The sequence below is a fragment of the Patagioenas fasciata genome, chromosome 1, assembly GCF_037038585.1.
Source record: "Patagioenas fasciata isolate bPatFas1 chromosome 1, bPatFas1.hap1, whole genome shotgun sequence".
NCBI lineage: Eukaryota > Metazoa > Chordata > Aves > Columbiformes > Columbidae > Patagioenas > Patagioenas fasciata.
The window spans coordinates 153,566,044-153,591,156 of NC_092520.1; the positions used below are offsets into that span (position 1 = coordinate 153,566,044).

A 25,113-nucleotide genomic window follows, 5' to 3' on the forward strand; every position below is an offset into this window, starting at 1 on the left:
TGCAAACCAGCTCAAAGATAAGATCATATTGCAGGCTAGCAATTTTCTACATGCTTCACTACAACGACCCTCTTTTTATCTGATTTGCTCTAGGGTTTGACAGCAGTGGATTATAGATGTTTGCACACGTCATCACTTAACAGAAGAGTTAGTTTTGAGCTATGTAAACAAAAGAGTGTGCCAGTTTCCACACTGGCAATCAATTTATTTCTCTCTATTGACTTGTTTCTGACTGGAGACTTAAGATGACTCCCCTTGTGTTGTATTTTTCAAGGCAGGTTGTTAAAGCAGACAGTGTAGAAATGCTAATACCTAATGAACAGGAAGAAGAGAGAAATCAAACCTCACACCCCTGGCATTTAGTTCCACCAAAGAAACCCACAAGGGAGTGTTCCCAGCAGGACACACAGTGGAACAGTCATTATGGGCCGTGAGTCTGCAGTAGTCAGGCTTGAGAGCCATCTTCCTGCTGCAGTGACCAGGGAGAAAACACAGCCCCGGGCAAAGCAGCTGTTCTTCCCTTCCCTTGTGTTCTCAAGAAGCCACACTGGTGTCGGGCACCAGTTGCCAACTGAGCCACGAGCATTTTTCCCTTTTAGCGGCTTGGATTTGAAGCCACAGCTAGAGCAAAGAAAAGGTGGGCACAGGAGTGTGTCTGTGACCCATGCATGGCTTCAAGCCACCAGTTCTTCAGGCATGAGTAGCCTACAGCACAGATGAAAAATGCACGGATATGAATGCAGTTGGTGTCATGGTTGCTCAGCATGTGCATATCACCTTTGTTTCTTCCTTCCAGCCTATTTTGTCTGTTTCCATTCAGGAGAAAAGCTGTCTTGCAGGAAGAAAGGCCAAACTGGTGTGATGCATTACCAAACACTTTATGAAACAGTGGGTGGATTTTCTGCACAAACATATGTTTTACCTTTATTGCACCATTCCCTGTGATTGCAATGTAATTGAGAAGTTGATTACCTGACACAGAATATCTCCTTCTTTTAGAGCTTCTTGGTGTTTTGCTTTTTGGCTGAGGTTTACATTTTAAGCAAGAAAAACAAGTTATCCCGTGAACACTGCAGGTGACAAGATGGTCTGTTGTTTACTATACCAAACAGTGATTTAAACATTTGGCTTAATTCTGTATTCAGCTCTCCTTTCTGTGCACAACTGAATAACACAGCAGAGCCTGTGGCTCACTTGAGCACTGGTGATATGGGGACGGCATTTCCCCACTCCACATGAGGACCAAGCCCACTTATAATCAGGGAGCATTGCTGAGAGGCAGGGTTGTTCTTATGCACTTTGAGGAGAGCCTTGGCCTTTATCTGTGTCAACTTCTTTAAAAACCCAGAAAAGTTCCAGAGAGTACCTTATTTTAAAAATGTTTTCCTGCAAAAAATGGAGGGGATTTTGGAGCAGGGCAGTGGCTGGCCATTCACCTGCACAGCTGCTAAGCTGAATGGGACTGTGTTTTCTGGCTGCTGCTGTGAAGGTGGGCACCAGATGTGGTTAGATCCAGCAGAGACCACTGTTACAGTCTAGTAGACCTTGGTACAACAACCCAGTGTCTTTATCTGGACTTTACCCGTTGCTGAAGGAGGTTTGACTTGTAATTACCTGACTGGGAACACTTCCCAAATCAGGACCTCAGTGTGCCCCTCTAGGGCGAGCTTGGGACCGATGCCTAGGGACAAATGAGTGTTTCTGGATCCAAAGCTCATCCTATTGCTAGGAAGGCAGTTGTTTCTGAGAGCTGGTGACATCAGTTATATCATTTTGTAGGAAATTAATATTAAAAAAACTCAGTGAATGACCACGTAAGAAGGGAAAGGGATAACAAAGTCAATCAAACTGGTTTGAGTCACTCACCCTCGTTCTCTCCTGGATTTTTTATTTCTTCTCATGAGAGACATTGCTGTGTATGGCCAGGCCCTCCTGCCATGATGACTTTGGTGATGTGGAAGATGAGGAAAGCCAGGTATTGAGTTCTTGCCCAGTCTCTTAGGTCCTCTGGACTGGTGATGATGAACCAGTTTTTCGAATGTACTTTCATAAACTTCAGGAGTCAACAGTTTCTTGGAGCCCAGCCTCTGGCCCCTGCAGCAAACAGCACTTTCCTCAGTGCTTATCCATATGATGGCTCTCCATCATGTCCTTGGCCAGCATGGAGACCTTTCTTCTTGCCCTCACTCTTCTGTTTGTCCTGGAGCTTTCACACATGTAAACATTTCCATTCATGCTTCAGTCTTTGCATTTCTGTGGCAAATAACTAAAATATCATGAAGTGGTTAAAAAAATATAGTAGACGTAGCATCCCTTTGTTCAGTCCCAAACACCTGGGCCTAAAAGCACATCTCTTGTTCAGAATTTCACTGGTATTTTCGTTATGTTTTCCCTTCTGTGCTGGGAAGTTGGAATGCTGAAATATCTGCACCCTCCTGTGACTGCATGCATGCTGTCTGAGATTTTGCAATGCAAACATAATGGTATGGATCTGGCAGCCTGGATCATGCATCTCATTCAGCAGATGCCAGTAACAGCTGTAGCTGAATATTAGATATTATTAAGAAGATGTAAAATAAGGCTGTGAAATAGCATATGTTGGCTGCTAGCAAATGTCCTCTAATGCTTGGAAGCATGAGATTCAGGGTGGGAGTTGCATGCTTGGATAAAAATATTGCAGCATTGCTGTCAGTTCATTGTATGTATTTCAAAATGGAAGGATTTGGGTAACCCTTGTGAGAGAGACACAAAAGCCATCCCCGTATCTTTGCTGGCCTTCATCAGTGCCAGCACACTGGAGCAGTAAAGGTTGACGTATAATCTCCTGATCAAGAGCGCCTACTCATTGTAGCTCAGATTCACTGGACAACACAACCTGTAGCACTGAGATGTGCCGCACGGTAAGGCTGGGATCACTGTGGTAGTTTAAGCCACAAATGCTCCCTGCAGTTTGGTACCTGGTCAGGAAATTCAGAAGGACAAAGCAGATGAACAGGCCTCATTTCTTCATGGTGCTGGCACCTGAGTTGGCTTCAACTGGCCTCCTAAGGGGGACTGGTGGCTGCAACACCTTGGCACTGCTTATGGCTTTGCAGGGCATGGCAAAGGTGCCTTTCATGGGCACTGGTGCTGCAGGACCTGCCCCCAAAACCTGTCAGCTAAAACCTTGCTGGCGTTGCAATAGGGATGTCTCCTCAGTGCCCTTCCTCCATCTCTCTGGATTTGTCCTCACAAAAAAGGATGGGCAAACACCCTCACCCACGATGGGCACCCCTTGGGGAGGAGCTGTAGGTGCCACAGGAGAAACACAGATCACCATTAGGGCACCTCACCTGCATCACCTTCCTCTTGGGGGTGGAGAGTGACCCGCCTGTGCCCAGCAAGGAGGAAAGGAGGAAACCTGAATCCTGGGAGCTGGATCCCAAACCTACAGCACTGCTAACACTGTAAGAAGAAAATAACAGAAGAGAAAGAAACCGTTAGAAAAGAAGAAAGGTCTACTGCTCCATGTCTGAGACACTGCAGAGGTAAGAAAGCTTCATTCAAGGAAAAAAAAAAAAAGGAAAAAAAAAATCTAATGAAGACTTTGCTTAGGAGTGGGGGTATTTGATTGTTCATATGTCATATGCAGAAGCTCTCTGACTTTACTGACAAAATTCCTGGCTGGTTTTATGAGCAGTGTGTGCCCTTCGCTGTCTTGCAGCCCTCTGCTCTGGGGCCATAGCATCCCTTCATCAGGTCCCAGCAGCAGTTGTTGCTTTTGGATGGAGAATCAAATAGTGGGAAATCTGTGACTCTCCGAGGAGATGTGATAGAAACTAGCTGCTCCATCAGGGCAAACAGGGCTGCAAATGAACAAACTGTGGGTTTGGTAGGAACCACTTGATTTACTGAAGTGTTGCATCTAAATCTCTGCCTTTTGGACATATAGTCTAGAGCAGAGCATACAGTGCTAAGGACTTACCTGAACAGTGGCTTCTTGTCTGCTTATGGATGATGAATTTTGCTCCAGCTGCCACAAGACTCTGGAGAGAGGGGGATGCAGGTGCTTGCACAGATTTCTGATGTTATTTAAGATGCCAGGGCAGGTATCCCACCTGCTCACCTGCTGCTATTTGAGAGCAGTGTGGGTCTCTCATAGATGTTATCTGCTATCCTGATGCCTCTGGATGGTGCCTTGGTTTCTGTGAAGTGTTGGAGGTGGCATTGCACTCTTCTGCTTGAGCACATGAGCTTTACCAGGGGTCCTGCACAGCAATGCCAGGGATCAGGCTTTCATCACCTTTTCTGGAAGAGCTGCAGCACCGCCTAGCAGGGCAACACATGGCCAAGAGATGGTGAGCACCACTGAAAAGCTCCAGCGTTTCTCAGCAAAAATTAGCAGAGTAACCGAGCATCAGGTTTTCACACTGGGGTGGGAAACGGTGTAGGGCTCGATCCTTGTCCAGCCTGGGAGTGCTGTAACTTTGTGCTTTCCGTGTTTGTGCTGCCCTCTATCTCAGCTGGGATTTTGCATCTTTCATCAGATGTGCTCAGTTGTAAATTATCTCAAGATCTCACCCTCCTGCAGCCTCCCTGATCGCTGCTGGGTGGCCATGAATGCTGTCTGGGCCAAGTCCAGCACCCGTGGAGAGAGATCATCAAAGGAGGAAGGTGTAATCAAACTGAAGACCGCTTGAATCCCCCTACGCCGGTGTCTGTGCATGCACTCAACAGGAAAGCTTGTGGGTTAAAGCAAGCAGTGTACTTAATCCCTGCCCTGGGATTAAGATGAGGATAAAACCAGGGATCTGGCACTGCAAACCAGAAACACTGGTGGAGGAAGCCAGCTCTGCCCTGTTGTAAGCAGAACGCATATCTGTGTTTCTTGCTGACCTGAGAGGACAGGGATTAGCGCAGCGGGGGCGTGAGGCAGGGGATCAGGTTTGCAGTGGGAAGTGCTCTGTTGGCAAGGCTGGTTGAGGTGGTGTTGGGTGTTTACCTCTCGCTAGCCTTGCCTTCCCAGGCCAGCTGGAGTTAGGGGAGAAGCTGGGCCACCCAGTTCCTTGGCATGGTTGTTCCTGCCCCCTGGCTCTGCCCCATGGGTGCTCCCACAAGGTTGAGCCATTTCAGGGTGCAGCAGCTCTGCTGCTCATGCAACTCAGCTCCCAAATGGTGGCAATTCCTGCCTCCAACAAGGGCAACATGCTGCCAGTCATGTCATGTTTTGGCTCTAGGGAATGCAGCATCTTTTGGCTGCCTCTGCATTTCACTCACCTCTGGGCTGGGGAAGTTGTCACACGCTCTCTTGTGTTAGCAGGTCTCCAGTCTTCCCTAAGGCAGGGCCTGGATTTTCCATAAAAATGGTCAGTGCAATGTGGTGACTGATCTCTGTGAGTTTGACTAACCTACCTTGCGAAGTTTCTATCTATTTTTCACCAAAACCACTATGGGAAGGGACATCTTCCAGGAGTTGCCCAAAACAACCTTGTGTTTGAGCATATCTGAATGTTTCCACTCCAGCGCAGGTTGCTGCTTTGCTGGCTGATTGTTCAAATGGCTCTGTGACTCTCCAGAAGTTTCACAGGTAAATCCCAGCTTTGCCTAGCAGTGACAGTAGACCCCATCAGGAGCTGACATGGCCACTGCACCGAAAGAGGCGGAAAATGCTATTGGCTTGGAGGAAATCCACATGGAGAGACAAGAACCCCAAAAAGGTGGGTTTGTATTGTCAGACCTAGAAATTTGGGTCCCCTGTCCTGGCACTCCAGCTACCTAAAATGTCTGTATATGGAGCCACAAGCATCAGCCTCACACTGCTCCTCTCTCATCACAGCTGCCAGGCTGGTGGCTGCTGCCTACAATGGTGGGAAGAGCTGGCTGGCTTGGTTTTTCTCAGACCTCTCCTTTGTGTAAATATTTTATTATATTGGTAATTCAAGGGTTCTCTCATTTTGGATACTTTTTGTAAAGAGAAAAATATATTCTATTTCAAAAGCATTTTAAAGTGAAAAAAATGCAGAAGAGCATAAAATGAAAATTTCTGCATTTGAAACAAAAAATAATAATTTCCTCCTGAAATCCTGTTGTACGTTCTGTTCCATTTCAGAGGTAATGCTGATGGGTTTGAGATGACTTAGCTGGGAGATAAACTGTCTGACAGAAAAATTTATATAGCTATGACTTTACCTAAATAAGAGTTTGAATGTATACATATACTGAAAGCTATCTGCCAGGTCTGTTTATAAAGTCATCCCAGCCCTGATCTTGAGATGCTTTGTTTGCTCTTGAAATGGGTTTGGAGTGGGGGGCAAGTCAGGAATAAAGATTTAGGAGATTAAACTGAGCCCAGAGCTCCTGACTGTGCTCATCTTGCAGGACTCAGGGCTGGGGCAGCCCCCAGCTCACACCACCCATGCCAGGAGCAGACCCATAGCCCAGGGCTGCAGAGGAACAGTGTATCATGGCAATTTGGGCAGGGGAAGGGAGCAGACCATTGCCCAGATGTAGTCCAAGCCATGGGTTTCTGAAGCAGCTGGGGTAACTCGAGGCAAGGCTGTCCTTCCTCCATGCCCAGCCTGCCCTCTTCCCCCATGGCTGCTGTTTCAGCAACCCCTGACCAGGGGCTGGTCTGTGGACGCACAACTGGTAGATGTTTCCAGCCTTTTTCCTGGTGTGGTCCCACAGTACCATGAAAAATGTTGACATTTCATAAGGAGGAGGTACAATTTGACTGCTGACATGTTTTTCGTCTCTGTCTTTCCCTTTGGTGTTCAGGGCAGAAGACATTTACAGTGGAAGAGGCTGTGGAAACCATTGGGTTTGGGAAGTTCCACATCGCACTTTTCCTGATCATGGGCAGCACCGGGGTAGGTGTCTGCAGCCATCTGTGCTGGCCCGAAAAAAGGCGCTCCTCATTTTCCTCATTACTGTGCAATGACAACCATAAGCGCCATGAGCACGTATTGTAGCCCATTTTTTTCACACATACCTTCTCAAGCAGGATTTCTGCTTTTGTCATCTTTGGCCAAACTAGATGCTGGCCACAGGTGATTTCAGGGCAAAGCCAAGCAAGTTTTTCCTGCCTGGAGCACTGTCCCACTGGGCAGCACTGGTGGGGCACATCTTCAATAGCACCTGAGGGTTTGGTTCAGTCTCTCGGCAGCATGTTTCATGCCATCCCCAGGGCACCCAAACCCTGCTCAAGCTGGGATGGGAGGGCTGCCATCCTCTCACCCTTGGGTACCTGAAAAATTTGCCAGGGTCTTGGGTTAATGGTGTATCTGTTTTGGGAACTGGGGCAAAAGCCTGAGGTCAGGCTGGGGTAAAGATGTGATGTTAAGACGTGATCCACGAGGATCGCTGCAGCTGAGGTCTAAAAGTCTCTAGCTATGACGAAATGATAGGCTTATTTCTTTTATTTCTTAACCGAAGCCAGCTGCTGGGGCAAACAGCCAATGGATCAATGAAGTTATTAATAAAAAAATTAGAAAAAATGTTTAAAAACCAAACCAAACAAACAAACAAAAGAAACTCCGAAAATTTGAAGTTCTCCTTGAATTCTCCTCAAACAGATGTAAAATGTTGCCACTTAAATGAAACTTTTTGCCATGTTGGGGCAGAAAGGGGGACAGGGAGGGGGAGAGGAGGAATTCACAGTATTAACAACCTCTTCACTTGGAGCCTGGCAAGCCTGGTCATCTCTAGGTTAGATGCCAAAATTCACATCTGGGTACCTAACCAAGAAGCTTGGTTTCCAGAGATTTTTGAAGACCTTCCACTATCACAACTGGGTGAGAGTGTCCTCTGCAAAGGATGAGTCTTTCCAGCGTTCCTAGAAACGCTGTGTACCTAGATACCTGCTTTCTAGGTGCACCTTTCTCCCCTCTTCTCCAAGTGCTTTTTCCAAGTGCTCACTTCTTCCAGATCAGGCACAGGGTTCAGACCACTATGGAGACACCATGGCTTTGCAGGGCTGTTTTGACATGGTGGGACTGCCATGGCTGCAGGCTTGGTGGGACTGCCATGGCTGCAGGCTTTGTAGGACTGAGGGACTTGCCCCAGTGAGCTCCTTGTGGCTTCCCTTCTTGCTAATGTGCACACTTGTTCCCAAAGGTGGTTGAAGCCATGGAGATCATGCTAATAGCTGTTGTGTCCCCTCTCATCCGATGCGAGTGGCAGCTTCAAGACTGGCAGGTGGCTTTAGTGACAACGGTGAGTGACTTGTATTCTCCCCATGCATGTCATCCATCATGTGGTCATTGTCAGGGGCACCACCAAAGACTTTGCAAAGTACGTTATTTCCCAGTGGGCCAAATAAATTCCTAGGACCTCCTCTCAGGGTCAGGGACAGTAACACAATTGCAGAAAACCAGAAAGCGAGCTGATGTGAGCACACATCTGTACCCAGAGCTATAATGCTAAAACAAGCCCCTGCTTCCATATTCTTATTTTGAAGTCCTTACTACCCAACTTCCAGCTTTGAGGACTGAAACAGTGAGTGACTACCTGAAGGAAATCAAGCCACCTCGCTCATGGTTCTGGGTGCTGCAGTTTGTCCTGCTACCCAGAAAGCTTTCAGCTCACCTACACTTCAAAGAGCAGAGCTGCCTGGTACTGCCAGGCATGGATCCTCTACAGCTTGTGTTTAAATCCCCTTAGATGGTGTTTTTTGGCTACATGGTCTTCAGCATAGTGCTTGGGCTCCTGGCCGACAGGTATGGCCGCTGGAAGGTGAGTGAGCGCCTATGTCCTTTTCCTGAGCCCCACAGGAGCCACACACCGGGCTGAGCTCATGATTTGGTGACCCCAATCTTTCCCCTTTTGCAGATTCTGCTGCTCTCATTCCTCTGGGCGGCCTATTTCTCCTTGCTGACCTCATTTTCCCCATCCTACATCTGGTTCGTGTTCCTGCGGGCCATGGTAGGAGGTGGTGTGGCGGGCCACGCACAAGGGTAAGGCAGTCAGAAGCCTTCATGGGGAGGCTAGTGGGGGCACCCACGGACCTGAGGGGCTGAGTTCTTGAGTTTACAGCAAGAGCTGACCTTCAGCTCATTTTGTCTGGCCCTGGTGGAGCTCCTGGTTTGCCTTGTGCTGAGCCTGGTAAACTGTGGCTGTGCTGGAGGCTGGAGGAGATGGTGGGGAAGGGGCCTCCACGGGGGCTGGAAGGGGAGAGAGGAACAAATTCCCACACTGCCTGAAACAAAATGCTGCTCTGGAATTTCACTGAATCCTGGTCGATTGACCTAAATTGCAGTTCTCAAGGACTCCTTGGAATAGAGGGGGTAGCTGGTTTATGTTAAGCCAGTGACAGAAGGATTATTAAGCATATATATTATAAAAAGAATTAGACAGGTAACAGATGAGCAAAGGCCGCTTTCTCATAAAAAAGTCACAACAATTCTGCTTAAGTAGCAAATTCTCCTCGAACAGATGTAAAATGTTCCCACTTAAATTAAAGTTTTTGTCCTGTTGGGGAAGAAAGGGGGACATGGAAGGGGAGAGGAGAAATTCACTATATTAATAACCTCTTCACTAGGAACCTGGCAAAATAAATTATTTCTTGCAACTCTCTCAGGGAAACAAACGCAACATTTCAGCATCTTCCATGGTTCCTCAAAGCCTGATTGCTGCCCATGCAGGAAAGCTTGAAGTCAGTCGTGCTGACTTGAGAGCCCTTTGCCAAAGGGAAGGACAGGAGGGAGATGAGTGCTGCTGGGAGGAGACGGCACCGTGCACCTGGGCTGTGCGTCCTCTGAGCTTCCAGGGCTGCCTCCCTTGCAGGAGAGCCTCCATTCCCTGGCCATGGAGGCTGCTAGTGAGGATGGAGGGAGATTACACATTCCATAAAAGACTTCAATAGCTGAGACAGAAGGACCCAATGTGGGTCTCTCCTCACCCCTCTTTCCAGCCAAGGAAGCACAATTCACTCCTGTGAGCTTGAGAGATGCCAGTGCCAGGCCCTCCCAACAAAGGCTATCCAATAATTTGATAAAAGGTGGAACAGACTCTTTTCTTTATTTAATGAAAAAAATATGATTCACTAGAAATTGTTCATTTCTACAAGCATACTCTGTGCCTTCGCTGACACCTCAGCCTCCCCATAAGACCTTCCCATAGGTTTCCTGCTGTACAGACTGCAGTGTTCACCTGCCTATATCCTCCAGCAGTGGCCTGGAGGGTATGTGTGCCATGTATCTCCCTTGCCTGTAATTTGCTGCCTGCCCGAGTTGAAGTTTTATTGAGCAGGGATCCCCCATCTCTGTGTGCTCAGTGGGGGAAGAATCATAGAATAGTTTGGGTTGGAAGGGACCTTCAAAGGTCATCTAGTCCAACCCCCTGCTGTAAGCAGGGACATCTTCAACTAGATCAGGTTGCTCAGAGCCCCATCCAGCCCAGCCTTGAATGTCTCCAGGCATGGGACATCTACCACCTCTCTGGATATCTGTCTATAGGCAGCAATGTCCAGCACTGACTGAGCTGAACTGCTATTTGATTAGTACAGAAATTCTCATTGTTGCTGTATTTCTGCATTTTTTCCCCTTTTTTTGCTAGGCTCATCATAAAAACGGAATTTTTGCCCACCAAATACCGAGGATACATGCTGCCCTTATCTCAGGTAAGAGTGAGCACATTACTATTTCTCCTAGCCCCAAGTCCCAGGAGATTTGTCCCACTGTTGTTTGAAAGCTGGGTCACCAGCACATCAGCCTTTCTCCCAGACTATTCACACTTGCCTGGGTCTGAGCAAGTGCCTGCTGCCTCCTGCACCCTGCAACATGGTGTCTGCAGTGTTCACAGATGCACACAGGCAGCTCCCTGAAGAAGCGAGACAATTTCTTCTCAAATAACGGGATGCTCCGAATATTGCCTGGGGACTTGAGTGATGGCTGACATCCAGCCGCTCGGTTTCGCTATCGATAACTCTGCTGCTCACTCTAACGGGGTCAGTGTTAATGGGCTGTCTGTCAGGCACTGGAGCTGGTAGCACCACTGGCCTCCTCCAGCCTTGAGCTCATTGCCCCCTTCTCCTTGGATCCCTGATCATGACAAGTGGTTAATGAGGTGGTTCTCAGATGAGATCCTGATTTGTGCCTCTCTCTGTCCCTGCTCAGGGATGGCACGGGGCTTTACTCAGGATAAGGAAGTCCCAAATTAGGCTGGAGACATGCTGGGTGGGTTGTGACCACTTGCTGGGCAAAGACCACAGCAAGCATGATTGGGGCTGTTACTTACTCCAGATTTCTGCAGTGGGCACTTTCCGCATGAGCAAATGATCTGCGGAGGCCTCACTGAATGCACAAATTCAGCTGACTATTGAACCAAAAGTGTTTGTATGCGGTGTTGGTGGCAGCGATAATTTGCTTTTCATTACTGCCTCTTTGATCCCAGCACTTCATCACTATAGTATCATCACAGAATCACAGAATGTTAGGGATTGGAAGGGACCTTGAAAGATATCAGAAACATAAAGGTTTCTAAAAAAAAGAACAATCTTGTATTTCTCCCCAGAAATTTGTTATTTCTGCCCATAGATTACTCACAAACATGCTGTGGCTTTTATGTATTTATTTGTGCTTTGTGTTGGCTGAGCTCCCTTGGGTAGTCCCCTGGAAAAGGGGCATGTTTCCTAACGGCAGCAAGTGAACTTTGGGGAGGAACATACTTGTAGATCAAGGGGACAGATTCTCTGTTGGTATATCTTGGCATTGCATTTACTGGAGACTCACAGCTTCCAGCAGTGGAAATCTGGTCTGTCTTTGCCTTTAGTGCTTGTAAAGCTGCTGCTTCCCCACAGAGATTTAGACAAGAGGAAACTTGACAGCCAGGAACATTAGCAGAGAAGTGGCTGAAATTACAAAAGAATTGGCTTTAAGTATAATGGTAGCCACAGCAAGTTTTCTGTTTTCATCTGGAGCTAATTGAGGCTATCTTCATCCATCCCTCCCCAAATCCTAGTCTTTCCCTCTTTCCTTCAATCCAAGCTCAGCTTCTCAGACAGCTGTGGGATGGCAGCGTTTGCACCTCAGTGCTCCTTAGCACAGATCCCCACCTAGCTATCAAACCAGACTAAAAGGGAAGAAAATAAACAAATAATTTCCATATGTTCATGTTTTAATCCCTTCCTTTCCCTTGGAAAGGTGTTTTGGTTGACAGGATCCTTGTTAATCATTGGCCTGGCATCAGTGGTAAACCCAACCATTGGCTGGCGGTGGCTGATCAGAATTGCCTCCATCCCTGGCATCCTTCTCATTCTGGTGTTCAAGGTAAGAAAACCCCTCTCCCTGCTCTCCACCACACCACTAGCAAGCTGGCATTTCCCCAGGCACCCAGAAGCATAAAGAAAAAGACAGGCTAGCTGGGATGTGTAAAAAATCACAATACCTTCAGTCTAGTGCTGGTCACCGCACACCCTTTTCAATCTTTACGTTTCCTAGGGCTGAGGGAAGGAGCCTCAATGAAATGTTCACACAGCAAATGGATGTCAGGGTTAACTGCAGCTTCCTCAGGTCCACTCATGTTTCTGAAATACTGATCTGACCATGTTATTTGTGGGGAGTGATTCAGAAAATCCCCGCTTACGGTGCTAATGGGTACCACAGAGGTGAAAGCCCTTCCTGAAGCTGAATGAATGCACAAGTCCACCTGGGGTGCTACCTGGGCAGTGAAATGCAAGATTGCCTTGAACAGCCAGTTGTATATCTTTGACATTTGGTTTCTCTGATTATTTTTGCCAGAAAGAATGGGTAGCAAAAGTTTTTAGTCCAGAAGAAATAAAAAACATGGTCAATATACATACCTTTAAAAAAGGAATCTTCTACTTTCAGCGATACACATGTAATTGTTTATAATTTAATAGAGCCATAATTTAATAAAAAGGTATTTTACTTTGGGGACACCATCAGGTACTAGCGAACATTGCAAATGCTAGTGATGAGTGAGTTTGTTCCTCATTTTTTTCTGTGTACCCCTTTTTTTAATGATGTTGTTGAGTCTTCCAAGATTTTCACTTGAGTACGTGACATGCCCCTCATCCCAATTTAGAATTACAATTAATTAAGGGTTGTTTTTGCTAAACCTACAAGAAATGGGTTTGCCAGGCAAAATCAGCCCCCCAGAATAGGGCATGGGGAGCTGGGACACGCAGGGGTGTCCCAAGGCATGGCTGAGGAGGAGGAGAGGCAAAAGGCTTCCCCAGCTGTGCTAACCTGGCTGGCCTCCTGGGCATGACAGGAAACTGTGAGTAGGGCTGCACGGCCGGAGAGATGCAGAAACACTTTCTGATGCCACTCCACTTTCAGTTCATCCCAGAGTCGGCGCGGTACAACGTCTCCACAGGAAACGTGGCAGCAGCTCTGGCCACGCTGCAGAAGATTGCCAAGATGAATGGGGCAGTGATGCCTGAGGGGGTGCTGACAGAGCCTGCCAAGGTAAGCCGAGCTTGGGGCACTGCCCGGACCCTCTGTCCCAGGCAGGGCTGCCGTCATCTGGGGTTTGGGGAGTGAGCAGGACAGCCAAGCATGTCTCGCTCTGCCTGTCTTCCCCTTCTCACCTGTGTTCTTTCCCAAGCAACTACTGAATGTGATGACCCTCAAAATGCAATTGAGTTTTCTGCCTTTTTTTTTCACATTCTTTGTGTTCACTCAGAAAAATATTATACTGAGAAAATATTTGCTTCCTTTACCACAAAAAGGGCTCCCAGCAAAGCACATTGTTTCTGATTGCCCATCCATCCCACACAGATGACCCCTGTGCTGTGACACCTGAGACCTGCCCCTTGGGGTCCCTCTCAGGGCTGTGGCTGGTCCCTGCCATGAGGTCAACCCATTGTTCCCAGTGGCTTCTCACAGTTCCTGCCCGGGCTTGTCTGCTGGGTACCAGCACCCCAGGTGCCTGAGTGTGGAGCCATAGGCCAGCAGAAGAAGGTCAAAGCAGAAGTCATTTCAGGCCTAGTGCCATTTGTACCTGCAATCAGCTGAGCAGCTCAGGAGTTGATCATTACTCAACCAAAATGCCCAAGAGCAAGTGTGGGTGTTGTAGGGGTGGCAGGAGAGGAGCTGGGCCCCAAGAGAGGAAGATTGGACAATGTTGTCCACGGCCTCAAAATTATTACCTAGCTCTTTTAAGTCCCTTTCCTGGACCTCTTTTCTGCTTATTCAACCCCCCAGGCACCAAGCATTGTCCTTAGCAATTCATGCGAGATGTTCCTATTGTATGGGAATTAATTAGGATTAAAGCTTCCCTGTAGTTTAATTGAGTTTAAGTAATGGACCTGCACTGGCTGCAGGAAGGGTTTTTGTTAGCTGTATAGCCTCTCAGGCTCAATCAATGATGAGAAAAATAAAGGTAAGCCAAACCATACCTGTGAACTTGTCTCCCCTTGGCGGTGGGACACTGGGGTGGCTGCTGGTGCTTGGGGAGCAGGGGAGCAGGCAGGGCCCCCCAGTGCCTGCTTGTCTCTCTGCTCACTGGCATTTCAGGCCTCCCAGCAGGATGCACGTGGCCACAAACTTGTTCTGCAGGCAGCGCAGTGGATGCTGGGCCCCTCTCCCCAACACGCAGCTCAATGGGAGCCACCAGCAGCCCCAGCAGTACTGGCCCCCACCACAACCAGGTCCTTGTCCAGCATCGTGATGGTCATGCTGGGGCCAGACTGCTGGGAGTTGGGGGTTGGTCCTGTGGGGCCAGGAGTACTCAGGATGTTCTGTTCTCCTCCCCTCCATCCTTTGCAGCACATCCTCCTGTGGGCATCCTTTGGGAAGAGGGACTTTCCTTTCCATAGGGCTGGTGGAGTGCTGTGTTGCATCATCTGTCTGTGCCACCAGCAGCCTGGGGTGAGGGCGGGGCGGGTTGGGGCTGCTGCTGCAGAACACTTGTCCCTGAGTGAAAGGTGCCTTTTTTATAAACTTCTATCACATGATTTGCAGGAAAGGAGAGGAAGATTCAAGGACCTCATCCACCCCAAATACCTCAGAACCACTTTGCAGATATGGATCATATGGTAAAAAAAAAAGTTGTTTTTTAAATTTTATTATTTTTTTTTTTCCTCTTGCTTATCAGCTCATTCTCTCAGCTGAACGCGTACAGGGAGCAGAAGCTTCCCATTGACTCTGCCATTGCAAGGCACCCCTTCTGTTTCAGGAGGCAGCTGCAGACACTTGGCAGCTGCAGGAGGAGTATGCAAGCGTGGGTCACTGCAGGCTTGTCCTGGTCTCAGACCATGCCTTGGACACCCTGTGTCAGTGTTAACACAGGCAGAAAAAGGCTGGACATGCAGGATGGTGCAGGATGCCAGGAGCCCTTCCTCAGGACATGGTGGCTCAGGGGAGGTGGGGTGATAGCCAGGCAAGAGCCGCAGGAGAGAGCCCACACCTGCCTGCAGCATGCCCAGCAATGTGCCCATGGCTCAGATTCCCTTCTCAGTGCAAATGTGTTGTGCTGGTTTGACTGAAAATTAGTTAATATTCTTCATGCAGTTAGAAACCTTTCTTTTTCGTAGCTAACATGGTCATTGTTTGGACTTAGTCTGAGAACAAGAAGATGACACCCTGGGACAGAGTTAATGTTTTTAATTGCTCTGGTCTTAGAGCCAAGGATGTGCTGAGCACTCTGCCTACAGGTGTGAGGTATTGAGGAAGGGGGGCTGGATGGGGCAGAGCTTGACTGACATCCAGACTGATCAATAAGAGTATTCCATCCCATTAGTGTCATGCTTCATATTTAAGGAGAGTTGGGATCTTTTGGTCTCTCTCGCTTCTTCGCTCTCTTTGTTGCACCTGGGATGGTTTGGGGGAGTTCCCTTTGGGACTTCCTTTAGTTCGGCCATTTGCCATCCTGCCGTTTTGCAGAGGCCTCTGGGCCTTTCTGCCTTTTACTCTCTTCTCTCTCTGGGATCGCCTGTTGGGACCAGGTGCTGTTTCCTGGGACTGGCTGCTTGGTGCAGATGTAGTTCATGAGGAATTGCTTTGAGTATCTTTTATTTTATATTCTATTTCTATTTTATATATATGTTTACTAATAGTGTATTAGTATTTTGTTATTTTATTAAACTGCTTTTGTCTCAGTCCAAGTTTCTCCCTTCCGTTTTGATTCTCTCCCCTCTTTGGGGGATGGGGAAGGGAGGGGTGTGAGTGAGTGCCTATCGTGGTTGTAGTGCTAGCCCGGGTTAAACCACAACGCGTTCTTCCCGAGAGAAGCACAAATGTACCACCTTTGCAGACCAGCTAATGTATTGGTGAAACAGGGCTTCAACAGAAACTCGTTAAATATTACTGGTGCCACAGGCTGAGGAAAATTAAGATTGAAGGGAGAGACGGGTTTCATATGCAATGTTCCTGGTAGCTGTGTGCAAGGGTAATACATGTTTCATTGACTTTGCTGTCTGGAATGGAAATGTATAAATAATGGGTCCGTGGGAACTCATTGACCCAAAATGTTGCTAAGTCAGGCCTTGAATTTTTTATGTTTTTTTTTTTTTCTCCTTAATTGTATGAGTGTTATGACTTATATATAGATTTTTTTTTTTTAAATCCTCCTTTCTCTCCCAGTCCTCCCAGGAGTCACTGCTGTGTTCTTGGGTTTGCATTCCTGCCTCCCATGGCCCAAGCATCCCCCATCTCCCCAGGCAGCTTGTTTCCTTGCCCGAATTCTGCTGCTTGCTTCTGAAATTGCTGGGGGGATAAAAAAGTGAAAAATTCAGCGTATGCTGAATTACTTGATAATGACACAACCAGTGTGTCACCAATGCTGTGTTTTTGACAGCCAGCCAGGGTGCGCTGTGAGCTTCTCCAGCCAGTTAATAAAAACTTTTGAAAATCTCTGGGCAGAAAGAATAAGGACAGAAAAACCCCAAATAGTTTCTTCATGTGAGTTACAAGCACTGGGGCATGATGTTGAGAACTCCCTGGTCCTCTGGGAAGAGGTGGTTTGGAAATGTCTCCACTTGCTGCGTGAGGAGAGCAACTGAAGGGCTATGCTCTTCCCAGTATGACCACACCAGGTCACCCACTGCAGAACAAGAAACAGCACTAAGGGGCAAGAAAAAGACAAGCTATGAGCTGAAGTGGGATCCTCCAAGGGCGAAAGGTGCATGGACATAGGTGGCAGTGGGCCTTCCTCATCATTGCTGCCACTCACTGCAGCATTTACCCCCCCAGGCTTGGCATCGCTTTTGCTTATTACGGCGTCATCTTGGCCAGTGCTGAGTTACTGGAGCGGGACCTCGTCTGTGGCTCCGCGGAAGCACCGGTGCGAGACTCCAGCCACGAGTCCGAGGAGGGCCACAGCCCCTGCCATTGCCGCTTGCTCAGCCCCGATGCCTACCAGACCATGATCATCAGCACAGTTGGAGAGATCGCACGTAACCTCCCCTCCCTGCCCTGCCATCCGCTTCTCGCAGCCAGCTCATACCTGCTGCAAAGCTTCCAGCTTTGGTGATGTGCCTGGGGTCCCACATGTCCCCAGTGTTGCCAGGCTCAAGCTCTTCAAATGAAGGTCGGGGACATAGGCCATGAGCCGGTGGCAATGGGCAAGGAAGGGCATTGCTCTGAAGGGGATAAGTCAACTTCAGCATAGGTCCTTCCAACAGCAGCGCCGAACACCTCCTTTGCAGCTAGTACCTACAGAAAGCCTTGGTTAAACTCCAAGGGAAGTTTGGCTTATAACTTAGCAGAACTGAGCCTGGCTTCCCAAATTCCCTGACATGTAGTATTTGGAAAGTCACAAATAAGCAAGGATTGACAATAGTCAGCTTGATATGACTGAACACACCACACAAGTGCTCTCCTTTCAAAGAGATGGTGGCCTCAGGAGCAGGTCCTGTGTGAACACTACAGCTAAGTGCCCAGGGGATCCACAGGAAACCAAAATGCTTCCTGGTGCAGCCGGCCTGAGAGCACTGAGGGATGGCCCAAAGAAACCCACATGGCACCCTTGAGGAAACTTCACACTCTTTGTGGGTCTCGTGTTGCAACGCTCCTGGGAGACGAATGTTCTCACTGGTTCATATCTCAGCAACAGGGTATTGGAGCCTGCAGGTGCAGCTGGGCTGGGACTGCTCCAGTGATGGGCTCAGGTGCCTGCTAGGCTCCCAGCTTATGGGGGGAAGCCACAGGGCACAGCCTGGGCCCCAGCATTTGTGTCTGGGCTGTGGCTGGAGGGAGCAAACCCACTCAGGCTTGTGGTGCTACCTCAGCAGGTGCCTTCCTTGCCTGGCTCAGGACCAGTGCTGGTGTCCAGCTGCAGTACAGCACGGCAATTTCAGAGGAGGACAGGCTGCATCCTCTGAGAGGAAGGACAAACAGAACAGAGAGGGCAAATTGCATGATTTGGGTACAGGCAGAAAATTATAGGGCTTGTGCATTTTGAAGAGCATTTGGTAGGTGCTGGGGATGCAGAGAGGTATTTTTGAGGCACAGACAATCATTACAGTTCAGTCATCTAACATTTTACTGTTGTCCTTTTCATCTCCAGTAAATCCTTTGAACATTCTCGGCATCAATTTCCTCGGAAGACGCCTGAGCCTGTGTATCACCATGGGATGTACGGCGCTATTCTTTCTTCTCCTTAATATCTGCGTCTCGAGGTAGTCTCGCTCAGCGTGCGGGTGTTTTTGGCTCAGTGTGTGGGTGTTGTTGGGAGGAGTGCCATGCTGTGGGCAGAGGGCAGAATACCTGTTGTATTCTCAGGACACCACTCAGGCCAGTTAATTCTTGTAGATCTGAAAAAAAACCCTCTGAATTGTTCCCTGCCCTTCCCCTGAAAGCTGTGGCAGCAGATGCTGTGGTGCAGGGCTGTGCAGAGCAACCTGCTGGTATTACTGAGCCCACCTGGCTTCCCCTAAGTACACAACTAACTGCTTTCCAGTGCTGTCTGGAAAACGAAAAGTGATGTGAACAACATCCACCAGAAAGAAGTAATATTTTTCTTTCAGTCTCTTTTTTCCCCCCTTCCTTTCATTTTTTGGCAATGCTACACATCTCCTCTAACCTGTAGAGTTGGGCACTTCAAGAGGAGCTCAAGGCATGAAAGGAAAGCCTGCCATGAGTCTGTAATTATCAGGTTCATCAATGAGGATGCGTAAGAAAGATCCCGCTCAAGCCGGCAGAGCTAATGGTTACAGAAAATCAGGATGGCTTCTAGGCCAAGTTCCCTTTAACCTGCCTGGCAGCCCTAGGGCCGCTTGCCAGCGATGTGCATCTCTGTTTCTTGTCCTGTGGCCACCGGCCCTGGAGACTGGTTGAAACACTTGGGAGCTGGGGTGGGAGCCTGCACGTAGTCGTTAAGCTAAACGAGCCCCTGTCAGGGAGCTGACAGTTCTTCATTAAGGCACCAACCTCTGTACTGCTATTATTGTTATTTTCAGTTTTCCTTGAAATTGAGCCCGGTCAGCACATTTGCTTGCAACAGTGTTTGTTACAGAGGAACAGAAAGCAAGGGTTAGGCTGGAAGTCAGACTTGACCATAATGCTGAGGGTACCAGCCGAGCCACCACTGTCCTGTTCAGGTCATCCCCTCCAGCCCCTAAACCCAGTCTAAAGGAGACCTCACATGCAACAGCCTGTTACCAAACATGCCTTACCAATGGACTAAAGAAAGATCATGCTTGTCAGCAATCAACTTTTCCATATGCTTTCCATTATGTTAAGCTGGTAAAAGCCCCAGCACAGTGAATATATGAGGCTGTGTCTCTGGTGACCACTATTCAGTGGTGCTAACTCTTTGCTCCCCATGGCTTCCTCTCTAGCGCAGGCACGATCGGGTTTCTCTTCATGCTGCGCGCCTTGGTTTCAGCCAACTTCAACACCATCTACATCTACACAGCAGAGGTGGGTTCTCCTGAAAGTACGTTAACCTGTTCTGGGGCATGAAACCCATTTATTTGCATGTACCCAGCAGTGTTGCCTTATTTATTGACTGGTTACTCAACTTTCTTGAGCTATGGCTCTCTGGCTTCTTTACCACACTGTTTTCCTATTTGAGATGAGAGAATAAATCAGATAAATAGTTGGAGATGATGAGAGCAGGTGTAAGAGGAGTCACCTGTTGGTCAGCTACCACAAAAAATGTTATTTTTGAGGATGGTGTGTACCACCATCTCCCAAACCTCATGAGCTTTCCCCTCCCTAACCCCTGCAAAGGGACTGATGTATTGTATGAAGTAGCATATGATTTTTTTCACTTAATGGAAATTGTTGTGTTCTCTCCACAAGTAATTGAAATCCTTCAGAGAGTTTGCCCTGCACACAACTCAGGAGCCATGAGTTCAAGTAGGCAGTGTTGAGGTTTTTTTGTTGTTATTGAGTTAAATGTTTTGCCTTCCAGGTTGAGTAAAGTGATAAAATGCAAACAGAAGCAGCTTCCCCTGGCTTCACCTGATACTTTTTTTCATAGCACACTATATTTAAGCATGCACCAGCCTTGATTAAATACTGACCTTTTAATACTCCTGAATTAGATGCTGCTGATGGTCAGACTATTGCTGCAACAGCAATATCATAAATCCGTATTACTCACAATTTAATCACTGATCAAAACCAAACTTCCCTTTCTGGAAAACTCCTTTTCTGGCCACAGGCCTGGACTCTTCTTGAAATAGGTTATCTTCATTGGCTTGGCCTAGTAAAATATTTAAACAAAGGTTCATATAACTATACCTCCTAAAATCTATTGATATTGAACAGGACTTAAGCATGTGTTTTGCTTAACTTTAGTTGACTGTTTTATCAGCACAGGTGTTTGGGAGATGTGAAAAAGAAAATATACACAGCACATTTTTCTAAGCCTGGAACTTTCTTATTGGGATCTGTTTTTCTTTTCCCTCCTGCTAAACAAAAGTGCTGTTGATACAAATAAATAGGCAGCCTTGAAGGCTGCAGACAATATCCTTTCTTTCTGCTTTCCAGATGCAGGCCCCAGCAATATAAATTCAGTTCTTCCATTATCACCCAGCCTGTCCTCTGTGACTTTGACATGAGCTGCCCAGCACAGCTGGGAGAAAGGCTGTGGTCATAACAAACAGCAGAGGAGTCACATCCAGCTTTGATTTACTTGCCCTAATACTTTACTTGGGGCAAAATAGGTCAGGTTGGTAATGGCACAAATGAGAACCAAAGGAGCTTTTCTTTCCAGATCTTTTCACTCTAGCTGCCCTTGATAATGTAATAGGCCTCTCTGAAGAAAAATTTAAAAAAAAGGAAAAATAAGGACACATATCACAGATCATTCTTGAGATAATGAGATGATTACTTTCTGGCCTTTCTTTTTAGGTTTATCCCACCACAATGCGAGCCCTGGGGATGGGAACAAGTGGGTCATTGTGTCGTGTTGGAGCTATGGTGGCCCCATTTATATCACAAGTAAGAGCATGCTTGATCATGTTGGTAAACATTGCATTTGATTCCTCCTCAACTCATTAGTTCTTTATTTGATGTTTCCACAGAGTACTTATGTGGTCTTTGCCAGATGCAGATCTCCAAAAAACTTTTCCCAGAGCTTAGCTTAGTATTTGTTACTTTCTGAAAGCTCTTAGATTCACAAGACATCGTTTTTCTACTGTTGAGTCTTTCAAGTGTTTGTGACCCTTTGTCCATCCTTTAATTCCCAGTTAACTGCCAGCCCCCCAGTACCACTGAGCTGATGGTCAAACTGTTCTTTTGCTTGCAGGTTCTTATAAACGCTTCTTTCATTGGGGCCCTGTGTCTTTTCGCATCGGTGTGCATCGTGTGTGCCATCTCTGCGTTCACGCTGCCCATCGAGACCAAGGGCAGGGCACTGCAGGTTTGTGTCTACTCTCCGGGAGCTCCCCTTTATCTAAATGCTATTTAGAACTAGTAGACTATGATTCAGCCAGGATCAGGGAACTGCTGGACAAACTCAAGTGGAAGAGGAGAGTTTATAGATCATGGAAGGAGGGGCTGGCCACTTGGGAAGAATATAAGGCTGTTATCAGAGGATATAGGGAGCTTCTTCAAATACCTGGCAGATAAAACTAACACTAAAGGCAGTGTAGGCCCACTGATGAATGGCGTGGGTGCTCTGGTGACAGAAGATACAGAGAATGCAGAGTTATTGAATGCCTTCTTTGTCTTTGTCTACACTGCCGGAGGCTGTTCTGAGGAGTCCCATTCCCCTGAGGCCCCATGGGAAGCCGGGACAATGGAGGAGTTTGTCTTGGTTGATGAGGACTGGGTTAAGGACTGATTAAGCTATCTGGACACCCATAAATCCATGGGTCCAGATGGGATGCACCCACAGGTGCTGAGGTAGCTGGCTGAGGTCATTGCTGGACCGCTCTCCATCATCTTTGCCAAGTCTTAGGAAATGGGAGAGGTGCCTGAGAACTGGAGGAAAGCAAATGTCACTCCAGCCTTCAAAAAGGGCAAGAAGGAGGACCCAGGTAACTATAGACCAGTCAGCCTCACCTCCATCCCTGGGAAGGTGATGGAACAAGTTATCTTTGGTGCCATCCCAAGGCATATCAAGGATAAGAGGGTCATTAAGGGTAGTCAACATGGCTTCACCAAGGGGAAGTCATGCTTAACCAACCTCATCGCCTTTTATGAGGACATAACCAGGTGGATAGAAGATGGTAAAGCAGTGGATGTGGTCTATTTTGACTTCAGTAAAGCATGTGACAGTCTCCCACGGCATCCTCACAGCTAAACTGAGAAAGTGTGGTCTAGACAATTGGGTAGTGAGGTGGACTGTGAACTGGCTGAAGGAAAGAAGCCAGAGAGTTGTGGTCAATGGGGCAGAGTCTAGTTGGAGGCCTGCATCTAGTGGAGTGCCTCAAAGGTCGGTATTGCGGCTGGTATTATTCAATATATTCATTAATGACTTGGATGGGGGAATAGAGTGCACTATCAGCAAGTTCACTGATGACACCGAACTGGGAGGAGTGGCTGATACACCAGAAGGCTGTGCTGCCATCCAGCAGGACCTGGACAGGCTGGAGAGTTGGGTGGGGAAAAATTTAATGAAATAGAACAAGGGCAAGTGTAGAGTTAGAGAGTAGTGCAGGGGAAAGGGACCTGTGGGTTCTGGTGGACAACAGGATGACCATGAGCCAGCACTGTGCCCTTGTGGCCAGGAAGGCCAATGGCATCCAATGTCTATTTAGAAGGAGGGTGGTTAGTAGGTCGAGAGAGGTCCTCCTTCCCCTCTACTCTGCCCTGGTGAGACCACACCTGGAATATTGTGTCCAGTTCTGGCCCCTCAGTTCAAAAAGGACAGGGAACTGCTGGAGAGAGTCCAGTGCAGGGCAACAAAGATGATTAAGGGAGCGGAGCATCTCCCTTATGAGGAAAGGCTGAGGGAGCTGGGCCTCTTTAGCCTGGAGGAGACTGAGGGGTGACCTCAGTGTTCATAAATATATAAAGGGTGTCACGAGGATGGATCCAGGCTCTTCTCAGTGACAACCAATGACAGGACAAGGGGCAATGGATACAAACTGGAACACAGGAGATCCCACTTAAATATAAGAAACTTCTTCTCAGTGAGGGTGCCAGAGCACTGGAACAGGCTGCCCAGAGGGGTTGTGGAGTCTCCTTCTCTGGAGACATTCAAAACCCGCCTGGACACCTTCCTGTGTAACCTCATCTAGGCAGGGGGATTGGACTAGATCATCTTTTGAGGTCCCTTCCAATCCCTAACATTCTGTGATTCTGTGAATCCAACCCCAACTGTCCTGAGGGTTCATAAGCCAAAACAAAGCCTGACAGGCAAGCACAGCACCATGCTGTTGCAGCAGCTTAAAGCACTGTCACCCTAGTTGCCTAAAGCTGATTTGTCATAAAACAAACCAGAAGATCTGCCCTCGCCCCAGTTACTCATGCAAGCATGTTGGCTTCAGCTAGCACAAGCACCTCTTTGTTAGTACAGAATCATAGAATAATTTTGTTTGGAAGAGACCCTCAGGATCATTGAATCCAACCATAACCTACTCTGGCACTAAACCATGTCCCTAAGAACCTCATCTAAACACCTTTTAAACACCTCCAGGGATGGTAACTCCACCAATTCCCTCGGCAGCCTGTTCCAGTGCTTCATAACCCTTTCCATGATGAAATTTTCCTAATATGCAGTCTAAGCATCCCAAGATATCTAAACATCCCCAGTCCTAACTTGAAGTTACTGCTTCACAAGCACAGACTCTGTTCTACCTGTCCTGCAGGAAGAGAGGACAGCAGATGTAACCAAAACTTACACCACTAAAGCCGTTTCTGCATCAAATTCAAGTCAGAAGCCCGAACTGCATCAGTCCATCAGCTAAGCCCTTGTGGCTAGTGTGTCCTCTAGAGCCAAAATACCAAGCACAAATATTAAGGGGAAAGTTTAACTTCAGACAGCCTCCCATGCCCAAGTTGCACTGGTTTCATTTCAGGAGGTGGTGAGCAGTTCTGTGGAAATTTTCATGTTGCGCATGCAGCGTGCCCACATTGCACTGCCTGTTATTCCGCAGTCTTACCTGAATAAATCAGAGGACCATGGGATAATCCACATTCTTTAGCAGCCTAGAGCAAGACAGAAGCTTTAAAAAAAAAAAGCCCATATATATACAAACACACACATTGCATATATATACATATACATGCTCTCAACTTCATTGGGTCACATCTTCTAAAGTTTCCCAAGATACATAGAACAGTTAACCTTAGGGTTTTCAGAAAAGCAACATATTAACAACTGCCTGCTTCTTTAATTGCTTGTCTTTTAGAAATCCTTGTCTTTTATATTTTTATGCCATTTAAAAGATCTAAATGATATTCTATAAAAGACTGGGGAAAAAAAATAACCAAAGTTTAAGCAAGGAAGTGGACAAAGCAACTTAACTTACTCCTCCCTTGTGGGTGAAATTCAAGCCCATGCACAGAGGCCAGAGAGCCACTTGGGCCTTCAAATGGTTGCATTTACAGAAAATTACTAAGCAAAACACTTTAATTAAAACTGCTTTAGACCTAAAAGGACAGCTTTGATTCAGCTACAGTTGGATTAACTTTGGCTAATGGTGGTCGAGATAAATGGGAGTGTAATGACTCATTAACGGGGTCCCCTCTTTTTTTTAGAGACTTAATAGCATTATTATCCTCCTTGCTACAAATAAGAGTTTTAAGATTGAGCTGCTGGACTCTACAC

General features: G+C 47.4%; 1 protein-coding gene across 1 annotated transcript; it reads left to right on the plus strand.

Moving 5' to 3' along the window:
* The first annotated feature begins 8,640 nt into the window (after positions 1-8,640).
* Positions 8,641-23,035, plus strand: SVOPL (SVOP like). Its single transcript, XM_065837177.2, has 11 exons — positions 8,641-8,712; positions 8,809-8,933; positions 10,534-10,597; positions 12,120-12,245; positions 13,281-13,409; positions 14,907-14,980; positions 17,136-17,338; positions 18,451-18,562; positions 19,724-19,805; positions 21,246-21,335; positions 21,643-23,035. Exons 1-11 carry the CDS (start codon positions 8,641-8,643, stop codon positions 21,802-21,804), a joined length of 1,239 nt encoding a protein of 412 aa, XP_065693249.1. The 3' UTR covers positions 21,805-23,035.
* Positions 23,036-25,113: the final 2,078 nt, after the last annotated feature.